Raw genomic sequence first — 17,968 nt, forward strand, 5'->3', positions numbered from 1 at the left:
CTCGAGTTACCCATGGTTGGTTAATTTGCGGTTGCTCCCAGTTAACGGCAAAAAAGCCGGTGCATAATAAATTAATAACAAGAGTTATACAAAATGCTCAATTTCATCTTTCATGAACAGAAATCAAAATACTTCGTTTCTGCTTTTATTTTTTCTAAGAAAGCTCCACTATTACATTTGCCTGATCATTCAATTTTTCATCTCCCATTTATTAAACACAACAGATATAGAACAATATATTTTACCTATATATATAATTGGGTAATTTTGCCCGTTACCTATTTATTAAATGGAAAAGAATTGATAATACCTTTTTCATATCCATTTACTTGAAAAATGAACACCATAATATCAATGGTGGGTCACCTCTAAAAGGTATCTTGAGTGTCATCACCATGCACCCGCCACGTGGCGAGAGGAAATGCATGAGAAGCGGCTCCGACCAACCAATACTCGAGTCGCCTTATCCAATCTCTTATCCTCCTCGCACCCAATATTACCCTCTCCTCCATTTCTCTCCACGCTTTACCAAGGGAAGACACCAGGCGAAGGATCTGCGGTTTTGTACACAATCATGGCGGCTTCACTTCAGGCAGCGGCAACTCTCATGCAGCGGAGTAAGGTCGGCGTCTCGTCTCGTGGTGGGTTGCAGCTCAGATCCTCCCCTTGCGTCTCCAAGACTTTTGGGTACGAGCCGGCGGGTGCCAGGCTGACCTGCTCGATGCAGACTGAGTTGAAGGAGTTTGCCCAGAAATGCGCCGACGCCACCAAGATCGCCGGGTTCGCGCTTGCCACCTCCGCCCTCGTTGTTTCGGTTAGTATTTCAGCTCTTTCTTACATTCTGCTAAAAACTGACAAAGCTTCGAGGTTAAGATGGCAGAAGACGGATATCTTTTTGAATTGCACGGTTTTGTGTTTTTTTTATTGAGAAATTTCAGCGAAAATATACGATTTTTTGGAGAAACCATGAAGGACCTACGTCCAGTTGGTATGAAACTGATTTCTTACTTTAATCCGACGAACACTGAAGAGGAATTCATTGTTGCTTGATTTGGTGACGCTGGGTTCTGATCGCTATGCCCTGAACTGATAGGGTCAAACCGGCTGAGGATAACTGGCCATGATTGTTTCCATATTAAATTTTGTTTCCTGACGCTAGAAATACAATTTAGTGTTGGGCTTCGACTGTGAAATTAATGGTAGGAGAAATTGCTGCGGGTGGATTGCAGGGAGCTGGTGCGGAAGGAGTACCGAAGCGTCTGACCTACGATGAGATCCAGAGCAGGACTTACATGGAGGTGAAGGGCACAGGGACGGCGAACCAGTGCCCTACCATCGAAGGCGGCGTCGACTCCTTCACGTTCAAGGCCGGCAAGTACAACTTGAAGAAGCTCTGCCTGGAGCCCACCTCCTTCACCGTCAAGGCTGAGGCCGTCAGCAAGAACGCCCCACCCGAGTTCCAGAAGACCAAGCTCATGACCCGACTCACTTACACTCTCGACGAGATCGAGGGCCCCTTCGAGGTATCTTCCGACGGCACCGTTAAGTTTGAGGAGAAGGACGGAATCGACTACGCAGCCGTCACCGTCCAGCTCCCCGGAGGCGAGCGCGTTCCCTTCCTCTTCACAATCAAGCAACTCGTCGCCTCCGGCAAGCCGAAGAGCTTCAGCGGCCAGTTCCTAGTCCCCTCCTACAGGGGTTCCTCCTTCTTGGACCCCAAAGGCAGAGGAGGTTCCACCGGTTACGATAACGCCGTGGCTTTGCCGGCCGGAGGAAGAGGAGACGAGGAGGAGCTGAGCAAAGAAAACATCAAGAACACCTCGTCGTCGACGGGAACGATCACTCTCAGCGTGACCGACAGCAAACCGGAGACGGGAGAGGTGATCGGAGTGTTTGAGAGCCTGCAGCCATCGGACACGGATTTGGGCGCCAAGGTTCCCAAGGATGTGAAGATCCAAGGGATCTGGTACGCGCAGCTGGAGTCTTAGACTGTTTTTCCTTGTATATTTTTCCGGGGGTTTTTGTTAAGAAAACAAGACTGTTTTTTTCCATTAAAGACTGCATAAGAGTAAGAGAAGGTTCCTGCTTCTACTGCACTGTAAATTCTCTTCCTGTTTAGTTCTTTCTTCCTCAATTTACTATATTTTCAGACTGGGTCCAAATCAAAGTTCCATTCTAGGATAATCAGTTTGAGTGGCCGAGCTTAAGCTTGCAATTGAGCATTTCATTACCCTTTTGTTTTCTCATGAATGTAGAACAACTTCAAAGAGAATAAGTTCTATTTTCAATCAAATTAGTTCTTAATCGAATAAAGTTTTCAGGTAAGGGCGATATTACTCATGATATGACTGAACAGTGATTAATTTCACTTGTGGAACGACCTAAAATTCTTTGTTCCATACCAAATAGACCTGGTACACTAGAAATAATTTTTCTAAAAGAAAGCAAAAGGGACGAGGTTTTTCTTACTTATAAAACCAGTTCGCTTTTCAGTAGTGTTGACTCACCATTGAGGACGCTCTGAAGCTTCAAAATCTTTTACACCCTTCGTCTCACGACCCCAAAACGAGTATTTTAAATCGACACAGTAACGGTTCTGAGAAGGGCAACCTCAAAATCAAAGTAGTCGAACCTTTTCCTTCATGCAAGGACCCCCCCAAGGTGCTGGTTGCTGACAGACGCAGGGGTCGCATGGTCCCCTCCCGGCCTGCGCCGCGCGCCCATGCGAAAGTTGAAGTTTCTCGTCCGGGTGAAGAAGCTGCTCGGTCGTCCTCTCAGTTTCCCGCGTCGTCGAATCTGCATTTATGATTCTCGCTAGCCGCAGGCTGCAGGGCGATAAATTATAAAGAAAAACGAAACGCCCATCGGTTGCCTCGACCATGCAACATTAAATGACTCATCTCCCCGGCAACTCATTTAATTCCAGCACGCGACTCCCATTAAAAACGACCCCAGCGCCCACTGCCACCGCCGTTTCCCGGTCATCAACGCTTATCTCCTACGCCATCCCGCCGTTACCGTCGGCTCAGCCTCTCCGGCGACAGCAGCGCCTCCGGATCCCCGCACCTCAGCCGGCTTGACGAGAACGCCGCTGCCGACGCTGACGACCGGATGAAGATCGGGCTCGTGAGCGACTTGCTTCGCCGGGACGATCCGCCGCCTGCGTACCGGACGCTCGACTCCGACAGCGGGAAGTAGCTTCTTCGTCGCAGGAACGGCGATTTCATGCCTCTGTAGTATCGGAGCGAGAAGACTCGAGACTTTGCAGAGCTGAGCGGCGAGGTCCGTCGCCAGAAGGCTCCGCCGCGTCGGTACCTCCACGGCGATGCTGTCGCCGGTTCGAGGATCATTCGATCGGACGCCAGGCTCCGCTCGAAGGAAAATGAGTAGGAGCGCTTCAGGAGGAAGTCGCGAGCATGGGTAGTGGTACTCCGGTCCTCGGTGGCGTCGATTCTAGGTGATGCCTCCGCCGCTGTAATCTCCTGTACCTCGGAACCCCGACCGTATGATATCTGCTCAAGGAGGAGCGAATTCAGCAAGCCTTCGTCGAGGCTCGGTCGGATTCTCGCTGCCATTAGAGGCACGAAGGGGGATGGCGGCCGCAACACGCCGGCACGACAGAGAGGACAGTTGGCGTGCGAGCGAAGCCACATATCGATGCAATCAACGTGAAATGCATGTGAGCACACCGGCAGGATACGGACATAGTCGTTCTCCTCGAACTCGAGCAAGCACACCGCGCACTCTCGCCCACCGCTCTCGCTCGACAGCGACCGCCGCTTCGTCTTAGTATACACCGACAGCGGAATCGTCTTGATGACAGATTCGTCAAGCCCGTAAGGCGATAAAAAGTGAAAGGCGGCTGCGTTCGTCTCGTACAAAGCCCCCGGCGGGGAAGATTCGATGTCGGTGGCGGAGAACGACGGACGCCGATGCCGACGCCGACGATTGGACCACCGCCGAAACTGCCGCAGCACAGGCGGGATGATATATCGGGAGATGAGACGGAAGTAAGTGACAATCAGAAACGCCGCGCCGACGACGACGACCATGGCGATGAGCGGGGGACTGAAATCAACGGGAAGGGCGCTGGAGTCCGACCGGTGGGAAGACGACGGGGAGCCGCTCCACTCGAACTCGTACTCGGGCGGCGGGCTCATCCTCGCTTCACTCACGGTAACTTCGGCACCTTATTCGTTTCCGCTGCTTCTCTCCGACTTCGCTTCGTTCGCCGGTGTGATATTGTATCGAGCGATGCTTTTGTAGACGGCGGTGGACGGGGGTGTGTCTAAAACCTACGTATTTTGTCGCCTGCAGCACAAAGTCGGGGTTGTCTTTAAAGCGTTTGGTTTTCCAAAATGGTTATAGTAACGGACGCTCTCGGGGATAGACACAAGAAGCGAGCCCTGTGCGTATTGCGCATCATGTATGAGAAAAAAAAAAATCAAATTTATATATTAACATGAATGTAGAGAATAATAAATAAATTATTATTTTTTATAAATAATAAAAATAAAGTCGGAAGTAATGGATAAGTGATAAGAACTTTTTCAACGTATAATTTTTACCATTTGAAGCGCTTGGTATTCTTGTTGAAATCAGTTGCGCTAAAACCTCGAAGCTGGTATCAGAGCAGGTTGGTCCCGAGTTCGAATCCCGCTCCCCCTCCGAAGGCTATGAATTTGGCCACCGAATTTCCACGGGTATTCCCCGTGCGGGGGAGTGTGGAACCGTATTTGTATCGCTCGGACCAATCCTTGTATAAGGTTTTGTTGCGCTTCTCACTAATGCCTCGAGGTTTTAGCGCAACTGGTTTCAACATGGTATCAGAGCAAGTCGGTCACGAATTCGAATCCCGCTCCCCTCGAATTTGTCCCACGAGTTGTCCCCGTGCGGGGGAGTGTTGAGATATCGACAGGGTTGGTCCTTGTATAAGGTCCTTTTGTGCCTTTCACTAATGCCTCGAACATGGTATCAAAGCAGGTTGGTCCTGAGTTCAAATCCCACTCCCCCCCCCGAAGGCTATGAATTTGGCCACCGAATTTCCACAGGTATTCCCCGTGCCGGGGAGTGTTGAACCGTATTTGTATCGCTCGGGCCAATCCTTGTATAAGATCCTGTTGCGCTTCTCACTAATGCCTCGAGGTTTTAGCGCAACTGGTTTCAACAATTCCATTCAAGCCAAAGGCCCAGAGGGATGTGGGGAATGCAAGAGGATCGATCTTACCCATCAATGGCAAATTGAAGCCCTTTCTAGTGTTTCTCATTTAGATAGGTTGCTTGGAACACAAAGAATGAGGCCAATCTTTCAGAAATAATTCACCTTAGAAATTGAGATCGCCTGCAAAAAGAAGCCTTTGATCCGGTGAATGGAACTGGTATTGGAACAGTAATCCCCCAAAAGGAAAAAAAGGGTAGTTTAGTTATTGTTGTACTAAGAAATAACGGAGGAGTACCAACTACCAACCGTTTTAGGCAGTATTTCCTCCACCCGCCTTCCTCGCCAATGTCAGAGGAAAAGGATACTGCATTTAACTATACAGGAAGAAGCTGCGGATGTGAGGAACCCATTGTTGATCTTCTTTATTCTGAAGAGGAAGTCAGGAAGATGACGATGATTGATATCCTCTTTCAGGTCGACGAGATTTGCAAAAAAGTATGAAGATTACGAACCCAATAAGCAGTGGCACGGTAATTCCTCTAAAGATGAGTCTCGGGTTGAAGAAGATGTTGAATTGGCTCTAACGGCTCTTTCTCTATACTTTCTGTTTGCATTTCGTTGTTGTTCGCGTGGTTACTGGATTTTGTAGTCGCTGTGGATTAATCTTTGAAAGGAAGAACTTGCAGGCCGTGCCGATTTAGTTCTCACACTGAGAGAAAAGATGAAGCAATTCCAGATGGCAGAGGTGGAGTGAAGCAAAATGGAGGTTTAGGAACCTCTCACCAAGGAATCAAGTTTGATACAACTTCAGGTGCTGAAGCCAACCTGAAACTGAAGTTGCATATGTTTCTTGCTCTCTCTATTCAGAATTTTAACAGTTTTTTTTTTAAATCAGCTTCTAATTTGTCTTCTTCCACTGACATGCTTTTGCTTACTCTACATTTACAGCAGATGAAATGGTTGACGAATTCTTCCAGCAAAGTGAAAGAGTCAAACCAACTCACGCAAGAGATTTTTCACTGTGAAATTTTTTCTATTATCTGCATTCTGTATTGGGAAAGTCTTCTGTCTGAGCCTACCTAACCTACTTCCATTCTTATCATCATTTTATCCAAAGAAAACTTTTAACACAAAAGTTCTAATATTGCAGGAAATGCCACAAAAATTGCAGCCACTAATGAAAGAATCACTTCAAGTTAAACATGAGATTATCAAAATTTCATTTGACAAAGCTGATCATGAATTCCTGGTAAACTTAGCACTACATTTCAATAAAAATCATTCAAGGTTCTGTAGCTGTTACCCACAGCTTGTATGCTTGTCAGAAATTATAGGTTGTTCTGTACTCTGATTTCCACTAAACAGTGCTTCTTCTCCAATTACAGGCATAAGGTCCACCTAGAACTTCTTAACTGACATCAGCCTGAATTGCACAATTTTAGGAAATGCTTCATATTTTTACAAGTAATCTCTTCCTCTGGGTATGGCCCTAAATGCATACTTCATCCATATGCCACTGACATATGGAGCAAGAGGCTTTAAGGTTTTCACCGAAGCACTGATCTGTATCACCCCAAGGGTTCATTAACCTTTTTATTCATTTATTTATGGTGGTTGAAAGCTGAGATATGACTTATTAAGATGGCGCAAAGGTAATGCAAAAAGATCAAGAGTAGAACAAGCCTCAGAAAAGAAACAGAACTAGCCAGCAAGAAAAAAGGAAAGAAAAGAAAAAAAAAAAAAAAACTATAGGAGAAATTCTGATCACCATCTCTTGTGGATGTGGTGAGTGATCTCTCAGTGAGAATACAAATATATTTAACAGTTAAAGATAAAAATTGAGGTCTCAAAATAAAAAGAAACAAATGAAAATCTCCAACCTTTGGAATTGATACTATTTTGAGCTGCACTAAAAGGGGCTAGGTTTCTGCTTGACAGATAAAAAACAAAACCAGTGAAAAATTTAAGATCGTTGCACAAGATAGATCACTAAACTCATGATTCATTGCTCAGAACAACCTTGAGTACCTCACTCAGTGAATCAGCAATAAACAATTGGGTTTAGAACCCACCTTGTTAAACCTCATTTGTAAGACAAAGAACATGCATCTGATTCATCTTCATCATCTTATTCCCCATTAGCTACAAACTTGTTTTGAGGTTTTCTATCTTCTGCCCACTCCTTTCTCATCTTTTTTTTAGTTGTAAAGCAGGAAGTTGACTCAAGAAACTCGTTTCTACATCGAGGATATTGTCATAATGACACTGTACAGATATCTCTTCCTCTTCTGGTTTCCTCCTTCTTGGAGTTGTTTGTTCTCACTTCCTCACATCTGTCTTCTTTTATCCAAAAAGAAAATTATAAAAAAAAAATTGTCTTCTTAAGTAAATTCTTTCATTGATGCAGAGCTGGAAATCATATCAATCCTTCAGACATACAGAGTAACAACATTAGCTATGTATTAGCAGTATCTTCATTGCTTTTCTGATTTCTCACTATTATTGTTTCTGTCATTCTCCTAATCGTTTTCGACCACTGAGAAAAATGCTTTTCGCTGGATGAACCACGTATTTGTGCCAGTTTCTATTTCTTTTTTCAGAGGAAATAGACTTTCTTAAAAAACATGGTAGCCGTAGTAAAGATGTCAGCAAGCAGGGAGATCCTGGTAAGTAGTCTGTATTTCTGCTCCTGTTAGCAATCACCATGTCTGGATTAGTTCAATATAATCCTTCATACATCAAGAAGGAACATAACTGATTTTACTGTCTATAATACACTTCCTGAGCTCCAAGAAGAGCTGCGAATTTATTTGCATCCTGGGATTAACAGTATTCAATCGGTGTAAATTCTAAACCTTCACAGCTGCTGGGTCTTTGTGGTATTTACCCTTCTGAAAGCCTGTTAAATTTGAATCCGCCTTCTTTTCAATCTAAGTGTGAGCTATCATAGTTCAATAGATACACAGTAGTTCCATATACCAATCAACTGTAAAAATGATTGAGAACAGAGCATTTGGGAGGATCGCCCATGTTATCAGCATTCACCTGCTCACATTCAACATGGAAATCCCAGAACACTTGCATAAACTTCTTTCAATATTTCATCATCTTGGTATAAGAGAACCAATAACTGCAGCAATGATAGCAGTCGGATCTCCAAGAACAGCTGAGATGATGACCTGCACAGCCATCCCAGCCATCTCACAACACTTGCGCATTCTCCCTTTCCTTTTGTGATGATTAACCAGTGTTCCTTTCAAGCTTGGAATTCTAGTCTCCAGCCTCTTCTTGTTACCAAAATTACCAAAATAAAGCTCATGCCAACTCTCCACCAGCATCTCCTTAACACAAGAGACATGTAAATTGTACTTCTTGCACTTGGACCTGTAGCTCCAGCTCCGGCCCTTCCTGCCGCATTTGTGGCATGAAGCTCCGACCTTCCTGTACAGGTAAAGATGCATGTCGCCGTCGTCCAACACTTGTGGAAGAGTGGCACAACCAGGATGGAGGTCGAAGCCACAGGAATTACAGTGGTACACAAAGCCATTAACATCCTTCTCACAGGCATTACAGAACCTGGGCACGTTCCCTGGTGGGGCTGACATGAACTGGAAGGAGCATTTTGTGTAGAAAGGATGCGCAATGGAGGGAGACGGCAGAGCGCAATGCCTGTGAAGGTCGAAGTCGCAGTAGGTGCAAGTGTACCGGGAACCTATGCCGGCCTCCTTGCACCCATCACACAGAAAGGGTACTTCTTTGTACTCAAACCTGAGTTTGTGCTGAGGGTGGCTGAAATGAGTGAGTTCACCATACTTCATGGTGGCAACGGGGGAAGGGAGGTGTTTGTTGATGGGTTCGTGGGTTTATATACAGGAGGGAATTATCAGAGGAAGAAGATTTAGAGACTCCAGCTTTAGTTTTTGATTAAAAATGTCAAACAAGGATAAGTTGCAGGGTTTGCTTGAAGCTGAAGCTTGTTAGCATCTATGCTTTGTGATGGTGGAGAGTTTCACCAGATGTATTGTCCTTGTGTACATGGGCATCCGAGTCCACAAACAAAAAGAGAAGGACAGACAAGGAGAATCCAAAATCGAATTGGTGCAAGTAGGAACATTTTCTTTTTTAAATTTCTGTGTGACCCACCAATCAAACAGTGACTCATATCCTCTTCTCCCAAGCATTTGGAAATTGAAACACCATGTTTCCTTGAAAGGGAAAACAACAGAGAGCCGCAACATCTCTTCACAGAATTTTAGTATTCTCTCCCCAAAATTTTATTATCATGACATTGTTTTGTTTCTGAAGTTTAAGGTAATTAGATTGTAAGATTTTTACGTAACAGGAATATGTTTTCTTTTCCCTTAATTGAAGACAGATGCTCTGCCATTCTTGTCTCTTTCTTCCAGATAATGATACTAAAATCTTAATCATATTCTCCAGTACAGATTACAAAACAGCTCAGGAAGACCCACCATGGGCATAAATGACTCACAACCACTACCCCCTTCAGTTATTTTTGATAGAGCAAGTGGAGAACGATCAAAAGGAGGACAAATTCCAGTCAGGAGGTAATTGTTTAAACTGTAATCTACATCCCGAGAATGGGATATTTTAGCATTGAAATTTGGTCACTATCAGTATAAAGGAATATACAAGTGGCTGTTCATTCCCAATTACTTTTTCTTTTCTTGCTCGAATATTTGTTCAGTTAGTTCAAACATTGGATTTCCTACCACCCAAAATAGATTGGATTCAGAACCGATGTCTCAAACAACTGATAAGAAAGAAAAAAGCATTAAAAAAAGACTATTTCCTGCTTTGTCTTCTCTGATCTGCCCCGAGTTCTACTGGAGTTTGCTCAAGTCTCAATCCGACTTGGGCTCTTCATATGTAGATATGTTCTGCTTATATGGAAGCACAGTATCAAAATGTTATTTTCGATGAGTTTAATTGATGTTTTGCAGATGAGAGGAGGGGGTGAATAAGGTAGCCAAGAGAAATGAGAACAGATAAATGAACAAGATCACATAGGAAAGAACAGGAATGGAAGGATACGTCATTCAACAAAGCAAAATCTGGAATTTGGAACATTCCGGCTGAGTTTTAATCTCTCCCACAGGTTTACTGGCCATGTAGAATATTTCTGTAAGTGCAGGAAGCAAAGCATAAGGAATATATCGATGAGCATGGTTGAAGATTACTGTTCTTGGTCTTTTGAAGATAGACAGTGCCCATCGATCGGAATATCACTGCTGTCTGTCTGAACGAAAACTTAAGTGATCGGAGAAGACTAACCCAATTCTAGTATATAGTATTAAGCAAATCTGAATCGAAAAGACTAATGAACTCCATTAGAAGTCATGTGTTCATGTATTCATAATCTGGGCATTTGCTTCTTTGGTTCAATCTTTGGTTGTTTAAATGCTCTGGATTTGAAAAGATGATATCTTGTAGATCATCACAAAATCTTAGTTTTATCTGCATTTCTAGATTTCTTTTTTCTACAAACGGACTCTCTAAAATTTTCAATGTAAAACTTCCATCTTTTTATGCCTACCTACAGTGATGACTCCCTCCTCTTCAAACTAACCCCAGAATTAGATCAAATTTAGGTTAAAACTCCTGTGTCTAGGTTTTATTCAGAGAATTTTTTAACAAATCGAATTCAAATTCAAATTCAAATCCCTTTCGATCAAGACAGAGATGCCCAAATCCTTGCCAAACACCGACCATCAGACCCTCTCAGTTCTTTTGCCATTTGTGAATTCAAATGTGTGCACTAGATTCAAATTGAAGCAAACGATAAGTCTTGTTTTGTCATGGGAGTTTCAATTTTCGACCCTCTGTATCAGTTTTTTTTGGTGAATTTATTTTATTTTATTTTTTGTGTGAAATTCTGGTTATTTTGCGCAGTTAACCTCTGGTTTATTTCTTTCTGATATCAAATGCCATTTGAAGAAAAGCTTGTTTTTTCACCATAAGAGTGTTTGCTCTCGATCCTAGGTTATTGCATCTATGTGCTGTCTCTACTCTCGAGACGAGATTGCTTAATGCTTTGAGACGTGCAAGGATAACAGGTACAAATCGAGAAAATCTGAAATTGTCCATTTTTTCTTGAAATTCTTGATTATCCCCATTGCTCCGTTCTTCAATGATCAATCGAACCATTGCAAATCTCCCCATGAACCATTGCAAATCTCCTCTCCCAATCTCAAGTCCTGTGAAAACAGTACACCGTTATCTCTCCTCTCAGACAGATTCCCCGAACGAAGCCCTCATCTCTGATGTCGTCTTGGTTTTAACAGAGCAGCGTTCCAGGAGCCGCTGGAACTTCGTTAAATCCCTCTACCCGAATGGCTTCTCCCCTACTGAGGTTTCCCAGATCACCCTCCGCATAAAAAACAACCCTCGACTCGCCCTTCGCTTCTTCCTTTGGTCGGAGGAGAAATCTCTCTGCATCCACGACCTGCTCTCCTACTCCACTATTATTCACATCCTCGCCAGGTCCCGCCTCAAGTCTGCAGCCCAGGCCCTAATTCAGAAGGCCATCCGTGTCTCTGAATCTACCAGTCCGACTAATCCAGCGGAACCACCGGAGCTCTTCCGGGTTCTGGCCAAAACCTACCGGCTTTGCGACTCGGCGCCCTTTGTCTTCGATTTGCTCATTAATGCTTGTTTGCAGGCGAAGAAGATCGATCGGGCGATTAAGATTGCCCGGATGTTGCGGTCTCGAGGGATTTCTCCAATGACTCCTACTTGCAATTCGTTAATTCGATCTGTTTCTCAGCTCAGAGGACCCGAGGACGGATATGAAGCTTACAAGGAGCTTTTTGGCGACAACGTCGGGAAGGTTTCTCCAAATGTGCAGACTTTTAACACATTGCTGCTTTCATTTTATCGTCACCAGAAAATGGGGGAGTTGAAAGTCATCCGGTTGGAAATGGAGAAATTCGGCTGCCAGCCAAACGTTTTTAGTTATTGTATATTAGTTGCAGCTTCCTGTGACGACGGTAAGATCGTTGAAGCTGAAAACTTGTGGGCAGAAATGCAGAGCAGGAGAATTGAGCCTGATATTATGGCTTATAATACCTTACTCAAAGGTTTATGTGAAAATGACAAAGTGGGTGGAGCCGAAGAGCTTCACCGGGAAATGGTGTTACGAGAGATTAAGCCGACCTGTGTAACCTACGAGCATCTGATAAAAGGCCATTGCAAGATCGGAGATGTTGATTCAGCCTTGCTTCTTTACAAGGATATGTGCAGGAAAGATTTCAGGCCAGAAGCCTCAACGGTCGATGAATTGATTGAAGAATTATGTAGGAAGAAAAGGATTTGTGAAGGCTTGAAGGTTCTACTAGATGTGACTCGAATGGGAGGTTTCTATCCCAGTCGGAAGAGTTATGTTTTCTTGATTGTGGGATTGTGTGAATTGGGGAAGATGGAAGAGGCACTGAAGCTTCAAGCTGACATGGTTGGGAAAGGTTTTGGACCAGATACGGAGATTTACAGGGCTTTTATTGGAGGGTATATAGAAAAAGGGGATATGGATAATGCAAAGAAACTGGAAACAGAAATGCTTCAAATGGGCTTCTCCGCAACTTTCAGTACAGTGACAATCATGAAGAGGTGACTGTTCTAACGCACCAAGGAGAAACCTTTCAAGTGGAGATCTCGATTCTTCGTGGGCAGATAAAACTATCCAATTTTGAAGTCCGAAGAGCAACAAAAGAGAGCAAGTATGCCCATAGGACTCATTCTTATATGAGCACATTTCAACAATCAATCAAAATGAATTCAATACATGTTGGCAATTAACTGTTGCTACTGTTCTGAAGAACTACTATTATACACAAAAATTCAATCGTGAAGAATCCAGGGCTCTTTTGATTATGCTTTCTGGATATGACCGGGCAGTCACCAAGAAGCTAGGATCCAGAGATTAGAAAGAGAAGAAGCACCAGTTAGAATCCATGACATGAAAGCCATTGCAGCAGAGAGTTCATATCTGCTACAGAACTTTGGGGCACAGAACTGCCCATCTATTTTCAGCAAGAGCTCTAGACTGCTAGCTGTGGCGCAAGCCGCTGCCAATGAGAGCATGGATAAGACCTGCAGAGAGTGATAAGTCTGGTCATCTAAAGGCAGAGCAGAGGATTTGTGTGTGGCTTCAACAAAAGTTTTACCATCAGCACTGGAGACTTACCCAATCTCCAACTACTATGATAACTATGATGCTCGGCTGTCTAAGAGGACACTGAATGAAGAGTGAGTACCCATCCACCATTGCCATTGTAAAACTCCATGGTATTACCAAACCCATAATTGTAACTAAATAGCTGCCAAGAAAGTGTTAGAGGTCAGAGACTTGTTTAATGTTCTAAATGAGGTACACAACTGTATTCCTGGTAAGATATAAGATTCTGCTGTTGCAGAAGCTCTGTCTAAAGGATTGAAGCAACAGTTGCTGATTTTTGGGAAGGGATATCATTCCAATTTGAAACTTTTTTTTGTTCATATATGAACGTTCAAGTATAACATGATCAGCATTCTCAGGTTACAACAGAACCAACTGAGGAGAAGGTCAGGGATCTCCAAAGTGCTCCCCCTACCATCAATGTCCCAACTGAAGGCTCACCATCCTTTTGAATACAATTGCAGATAAGGAGATGCTACTCTTCTATGTAAGGGCTGATTATCATGTAAAAAGAGTCTCCAGATCTTGTTCTCCCTTCACTGGGTTCAATTCTGGCATAAAAAAAACTCTCACAATAATTTTATTCCTAATAAGAACTGCAAATCTCAGAGTGAGAATTATGGTCTAAACTATGGAACACTCAGCTGCTTTTCTGCCAAAGAAGAAGAAAAAGACAAATTTCCTCAATTTTACATGAGTTCTGACGATAACGATGGGTTCTCACGAAACGTTCAATTCGTACTATCCGAGGAGTGGGTTCGTTTAATCACGAAACTGGAGATTTCTCCATGCCCAGTGATCAACTGCACATGCATCAGTTTAAGATAGAGAAACAAATACAAATCAAATGGAAAATATGAGAAGAAAGTACAGAGAGAGTAGCATGATTACCAGAAAGCCGTATAGCTGTAAAACTCGACCTCCACAGACATGAAGAGCAGAGAAGCAGAGGAGAACATTGCCTGTCCCAACCGCAACGACAAGCTCGTCTTCGTCCCCAAAGAGCCAGGCGGTTCCTCCATGGTGCATGGGATCCAGGGACACTACTTTTTCCTCCCCGATATCTCATCTTTCCCAATCAATTCTCCACTTCCGCCATGCAAAGCCTCTCATGGGGTGGGTCAAAACTCATAGACTCGAATCCTCTGCCAACGTCCATACAAATTAACAACACCCAATTCCCAGAAAACCAAACTCTTGGTGTCGAATAGAACCTCGTTGACAGGAAAGGAATCAAAGCGGAAGGATGTCCAGACAACGACGAGGATGCAGGAAAGCAGGGCGATATGTGGGTGGGCTATTTCCGGCGATTCTTGGGGGTGTAGGCAGGGAGACGGCGGTGGAGACGCCGGCTATGTCGGCCGATTGGGTTGAGGACAGTTGGGATCTGACGCATTCTATTCAGAGTGAGGGAAAAGATTATGAGAAATCTTTATTCGTTATTGTTGGTGAGTGTTCGATGAGAATATGGTCTCTGACGGATCCTGTGTGGGTGACCTGATTATAGTATTTCCTACTTTTGATCACCATTGACGTATATTCCACCCTCTGATGCCTACAGTCCAGGCCTACTGGTATTTTTCATTTTCAAAATACATTTTTTAGCATTTATTATTTTATTTCGTAATAATTTAAAATATTCAAATAAAAAATAAGAACTTTCATAAATAGCCAATCCATATTATCTCTACACTTAATAACATATCAAACTTGTTATATTGACTCCCATTTCATTCCGAAATCAATATTATTTTTAATATTTTTTCCACGTAAAACTCTTTTTTACGGGGATCCATGGAGCACAAAATACACAAATAACTTAAGAAACACAAATTGGGGCTCGTATAATAAACCGAACCTGATTTCAAATAGCTTAATTTTAAAGAATAATGAAAAGAATTTTATATAAACAGTATAAAAAGGAAGATTGAGGGAATTTGAGGAGAAAATCAGTCATTAGTGGAAGGTTATGCAAAGAACTCTTTACCTTGATTGAGGGAACTCATCAATGACTTTAGATTTTAAACATTTTTCATCTCTTTACCTTGTATTATATGTATTTGCATAACATATAGTGTGGACTATATTTGTCAATTATATTCATATTTTTTAAATATAAATATGAATATAATCTAATTCTAAACACAACAAAAGTAATAACATTTAAAATTAGAATCGAAAAAGCTCAAACGATTGAAATGGGTTCAACCCTATATCGGTTCTTATCTAACTTTAGAACCTAACACATTGAATAAGGAAAAAATCGATCGGCTTAGCTTCTTTATACAGTTGAATTATTGTTTTGATGAAACAACTTGGTTAGCCAATTTTGATTCTTCAAAGTTTTGGGAAAAAAAAGGGGAGGAAGTTGGATTTGTGAGATGACATGGAGTATTTGTTCTTTATATATATAAAATTAATTTTTGGCATATTAAATCAACCAACAAATGTTTGCTCCAGGATGGTGGGGGTATAAACTTGTTGTAATAAATACAAAAAAAATGAATTAATTGATTTGATTCAACTATATAAATTGACAGCGGCTAACCAATACACTCAAAAGACCGATCTGTTAGGTGCGGAAAACTATCGCCTACAAAAGTGGACAGAACCACTCTGACACCCACCCTACCCATTCTCTACCGCCTTTGATGGGATTCGAACGCGGGTCGCGGCGTGCCCAACTTTGATACCATGTCAAACGCCTAGCCAATATACCCAAAAGGCCGACCTATTAGGTGCGAAAATCATAGCCTACTTAACCCTAATAAGAGTGGATGAAACTACTTTGACACCCACCCCGCCTATTCTGGAGCCACCTCTCACGGGATTCGAACGCAGGATGCGGCGTGCCTAGCTCTGATACCATGTCAGCGCCTAGCCAATGCACCCAAAAGATCGATCTGTTAAGTATGAAAAGTTATCGCCTACAAGAGTGGACAAAACCATTCTGACATAAATCATTGATTTAATGATGGAATAAATCAAATAAATGGAAATATGATTATGCTTGTACATTAAACTATAACATCGCTTCTTTACTTGTTTCAATTAAAATTTAATAAAAATAGAAAAGGTAGATCCAAATTCCCCTTCCCTCTACCTCTTCTATATATGCCTCTCCCTTTGCCTTTATTCTTGTATGCATTAAAGAAAAGGTAACAAAGAAATAAAACCAAAAGGAAGTCAAAAGGAGAATTAAAGATATTTAGGAGTGGGTAGGGTTCCTCTCAAGCTGGTATCAAAGGAAAGGGGCTCCTACGCTTCTAGTCTCTCTATTCTAGGGTTTATGACTAGGTGAGTCAACTCGGATCCAAGAGGGAGCAACTTGGCCCTTTTATTCTGGGTGAGTCACCACCAATTATGAAGCTATGAGACTACTTATTCTCAATCCAACTCGAGCAACCAGCTGATATACCCACTGAGTCCATTCACAGACTGAACGAACAAAGCCTGCCTCAGTAAACAACGTAGATGCATATACAAATCAGCTCAAGATCGTCGTTAGCCTGGGGAATTGCCGCTGTCCGATCCCTGGTTTTCTGGGCCGCCATGGGAGTCTGAAAACAGTTTCTTTCTGTTCAGAATCGCAGCTCAAGAACAAAGTCAGCCGTGTTGGAAGCAGCATGGTGTATCATCGTTTGACTACAATTAATTAATCGTAAGAGGAAATTCCATTTTTTTGTTTTTTGTTTTTGTTTTGGCCAAGTCTGCTCTCTGATTATCCGTTCTTGGGAAACCAACTAACCCTTTTTCACTACCCTCCAAGGTTAGGTGCTTCTTCTCGAATGGTTTAGGTAACGTCGTAGTAGATTAAGTACAGAAACAAAAAAAACAAAAAACAGAGCGGCAATCCAATTAAGAAGTGTCAAGCAGGCAAAACTTATAAAACCCAGGAAAAGCAACCGATATCAAAGTACAGGGAGAACCCAAATCCTAACCGGGACTCCACAATGCTACCCAAGATCATATTCTGCACAGCGGTTTCTGTAGCCACATTAGCAGTTATCCTCTTAGCCTTGGTTTCACCAGTAGTTCACCGGAGGTTACAAAAGAACCATACAAAGCCATGGCTTGCTTTGTCTCTCTACATACAACCCCCTCACCTTCCAACCTCCAGCATCCACGCCTCCGGTGGTGCTGCCGGAGGAGCACTCATCTTCCACCACACACTCACGGAGGGCTCACGGAACACTTCACAGGTCGTCGGAAGAGCCCAAGGATTCGTTATTCCGATCGAACACTTCGCTTATTCTTCATTGAACATCATATATCTCACCTTCGAGACGCCGGAGTTTCGTGGAAGCCTAAGCGTTCAGGCCAAGAACATTAAAAATAAGCCCAGGGAAGAGCTCACAGTCGTGGGTGGTACTGGGTCTTTTGCCTTCGCTCGGGGGCTCGCCATTTTGATTCAGGCAGATGCACAGGCGTCGGATGTGGATGCTATGTATCATGTTAAACTTAGGCTAAGGTTCCCTGAGCACTCTCGACCGATTCCTGGATGAAAAACCCAGTTCAATTCCTGTTTTTCCTTTCTCATTCGGAAGTGTTTCATTTTTGTATAATTATATACGACCACCTTGACACCCTATTTTGCAAACATCATTGATCTG

At 43.1% G+C, this 17,968-nt stretch overlaps 6 protein-coding genes across 6 annotated transcripts; 3 read left to right on the forward strand and 3 right to left on the reverse strand.

Moving 5' to 3' along the window:
• The first annotated feature begins 506 nt into the window (after positions 1-506).
• On the forward strand, positions 507-2,091 carry LOC137951376 (oxygen-evolving enhancer protein 1, chloroplastic). The gene is made up of 2 exons (XM_068797992.1): positions 507-814; positions 1,230-2,091. Exons 1-2 carry the CDS (start codon positions 575-577, stop codon positions 1,986-1,988), a joined length of 999 nt encoding a protein of 332 aa, XP_068654093.1. The 5' UTR covers positions 507-574; the 3' UTR covers positions 1,989-2,091.
• A 325-nt stretch (positions 2,092-2,416) lies between these two features.
• On the reverse strand, positions 2,417-4,268 carry LOC137951375 (RING-H2 finger protein ATL65-like). Its single transcript, XM_068797991.1, has one exon. It carries the CDS (start codon positions 4,158-4,160, stop codon positions 3,015-3,017), a length of 1,146 nt encoding a protein of 381 aa, XP_068654092.1. The 5' UTR covers positions 4,161-4,268; the 3' UTR covers positions 2,417-3,014.
• Positions 4,269-8,161: 3,893 nt separating this feature from the next.
• On the reverse strand, positions 8,162-8,979 carry LOC137951064 (protein VACUOLELESS GAMETOPHYTES). The gene has a single exon (XM_068797626.1). It carries the CDS (start codon positions 8,977-8,979, stop codon positions 8,266-8,268), a length of 714 nt encoding a protein of 237 aa, XP_068653727.1. The 3' UTR covers positions 8,162-8,265.
• Positions 8,980-9,648: 669 nt separating this feature from the next.
• On the forward strand, positions 9,649-12,978 carry LOC137951700 (pentatricopeptide repeat-containing protein At2g15980). The gene is made up of 2 exons (XM_068798551.1): positions 9,649-9,729; positions 11,165-12,978. The coding sequence occupies exon 2, from the start codon at positions 11,313-11,315 to the stop codon at positions 12,789-12,791; it is 1,479 nt and encodes a 492-aa protein (XP_068654652.1). The 5' UTR covers positions 9,649-9,729; positions 11,165-11,312; the 3' UTR covers positions 12,792-12,978.
• Positions 12,979-13,075: 97 nt separating this feature from the next.
• Positions 13,076-14,732, reverse strand: LOC137951701 (CASP-like protein 5C1). The gene is made up of 3 exons (XM_068798552.1): positions 14,247-14,732; positions 13,365-13,497; positions 13,076-13,270 (listed from the first exon to the last, which is right to left on the reverse strand). The coding sequence occupies exons 1-3, from the start codon at positions 14,375-14,377 to the stop codon at positions 13,076-13,078; spliced, it is 459 nt and encodes a 152-aa protein (XP_068654653.1). The 5' UTR covers positions 14,378-14,732.
• Positions 14,733-17,308: 2,576 nt separating this feature from the next.
• LOC137951110 (dirigent protein 11-like) lies at positions 17,309-17,860 on the forward strand. The gene has a single exon (XM_068797709.1). The coding sequence runs from the start codon at positions 17,309-17,311 to the stop codon at positions 17,858-17,860; it is 552 nt and encodes a 183-aa protein (XP_068653810.1).
• The last annotated feature ends 108 nt before the right edge of the window (positions 17,861-17,968 follow it).

This window comes from Aristolochia californica, unplaced genomic scaffold, assembly GCF_029961685.1.
Source record: "Aristolochia californica isolate CCGP_79_NKW_82.1479 unplaced genomic scaffold, dmAriCali1.0.hap1 SCAF_15, whole genome shotgun sequence".
In the NCBI taxonomy this organism is placed as follows: Eukaryota; Viridiplantae; Streptophyta; class Magnoliopsida; order Piperales; family Aristolochiaceae; genus Aristolochia; species Aristolochia californica.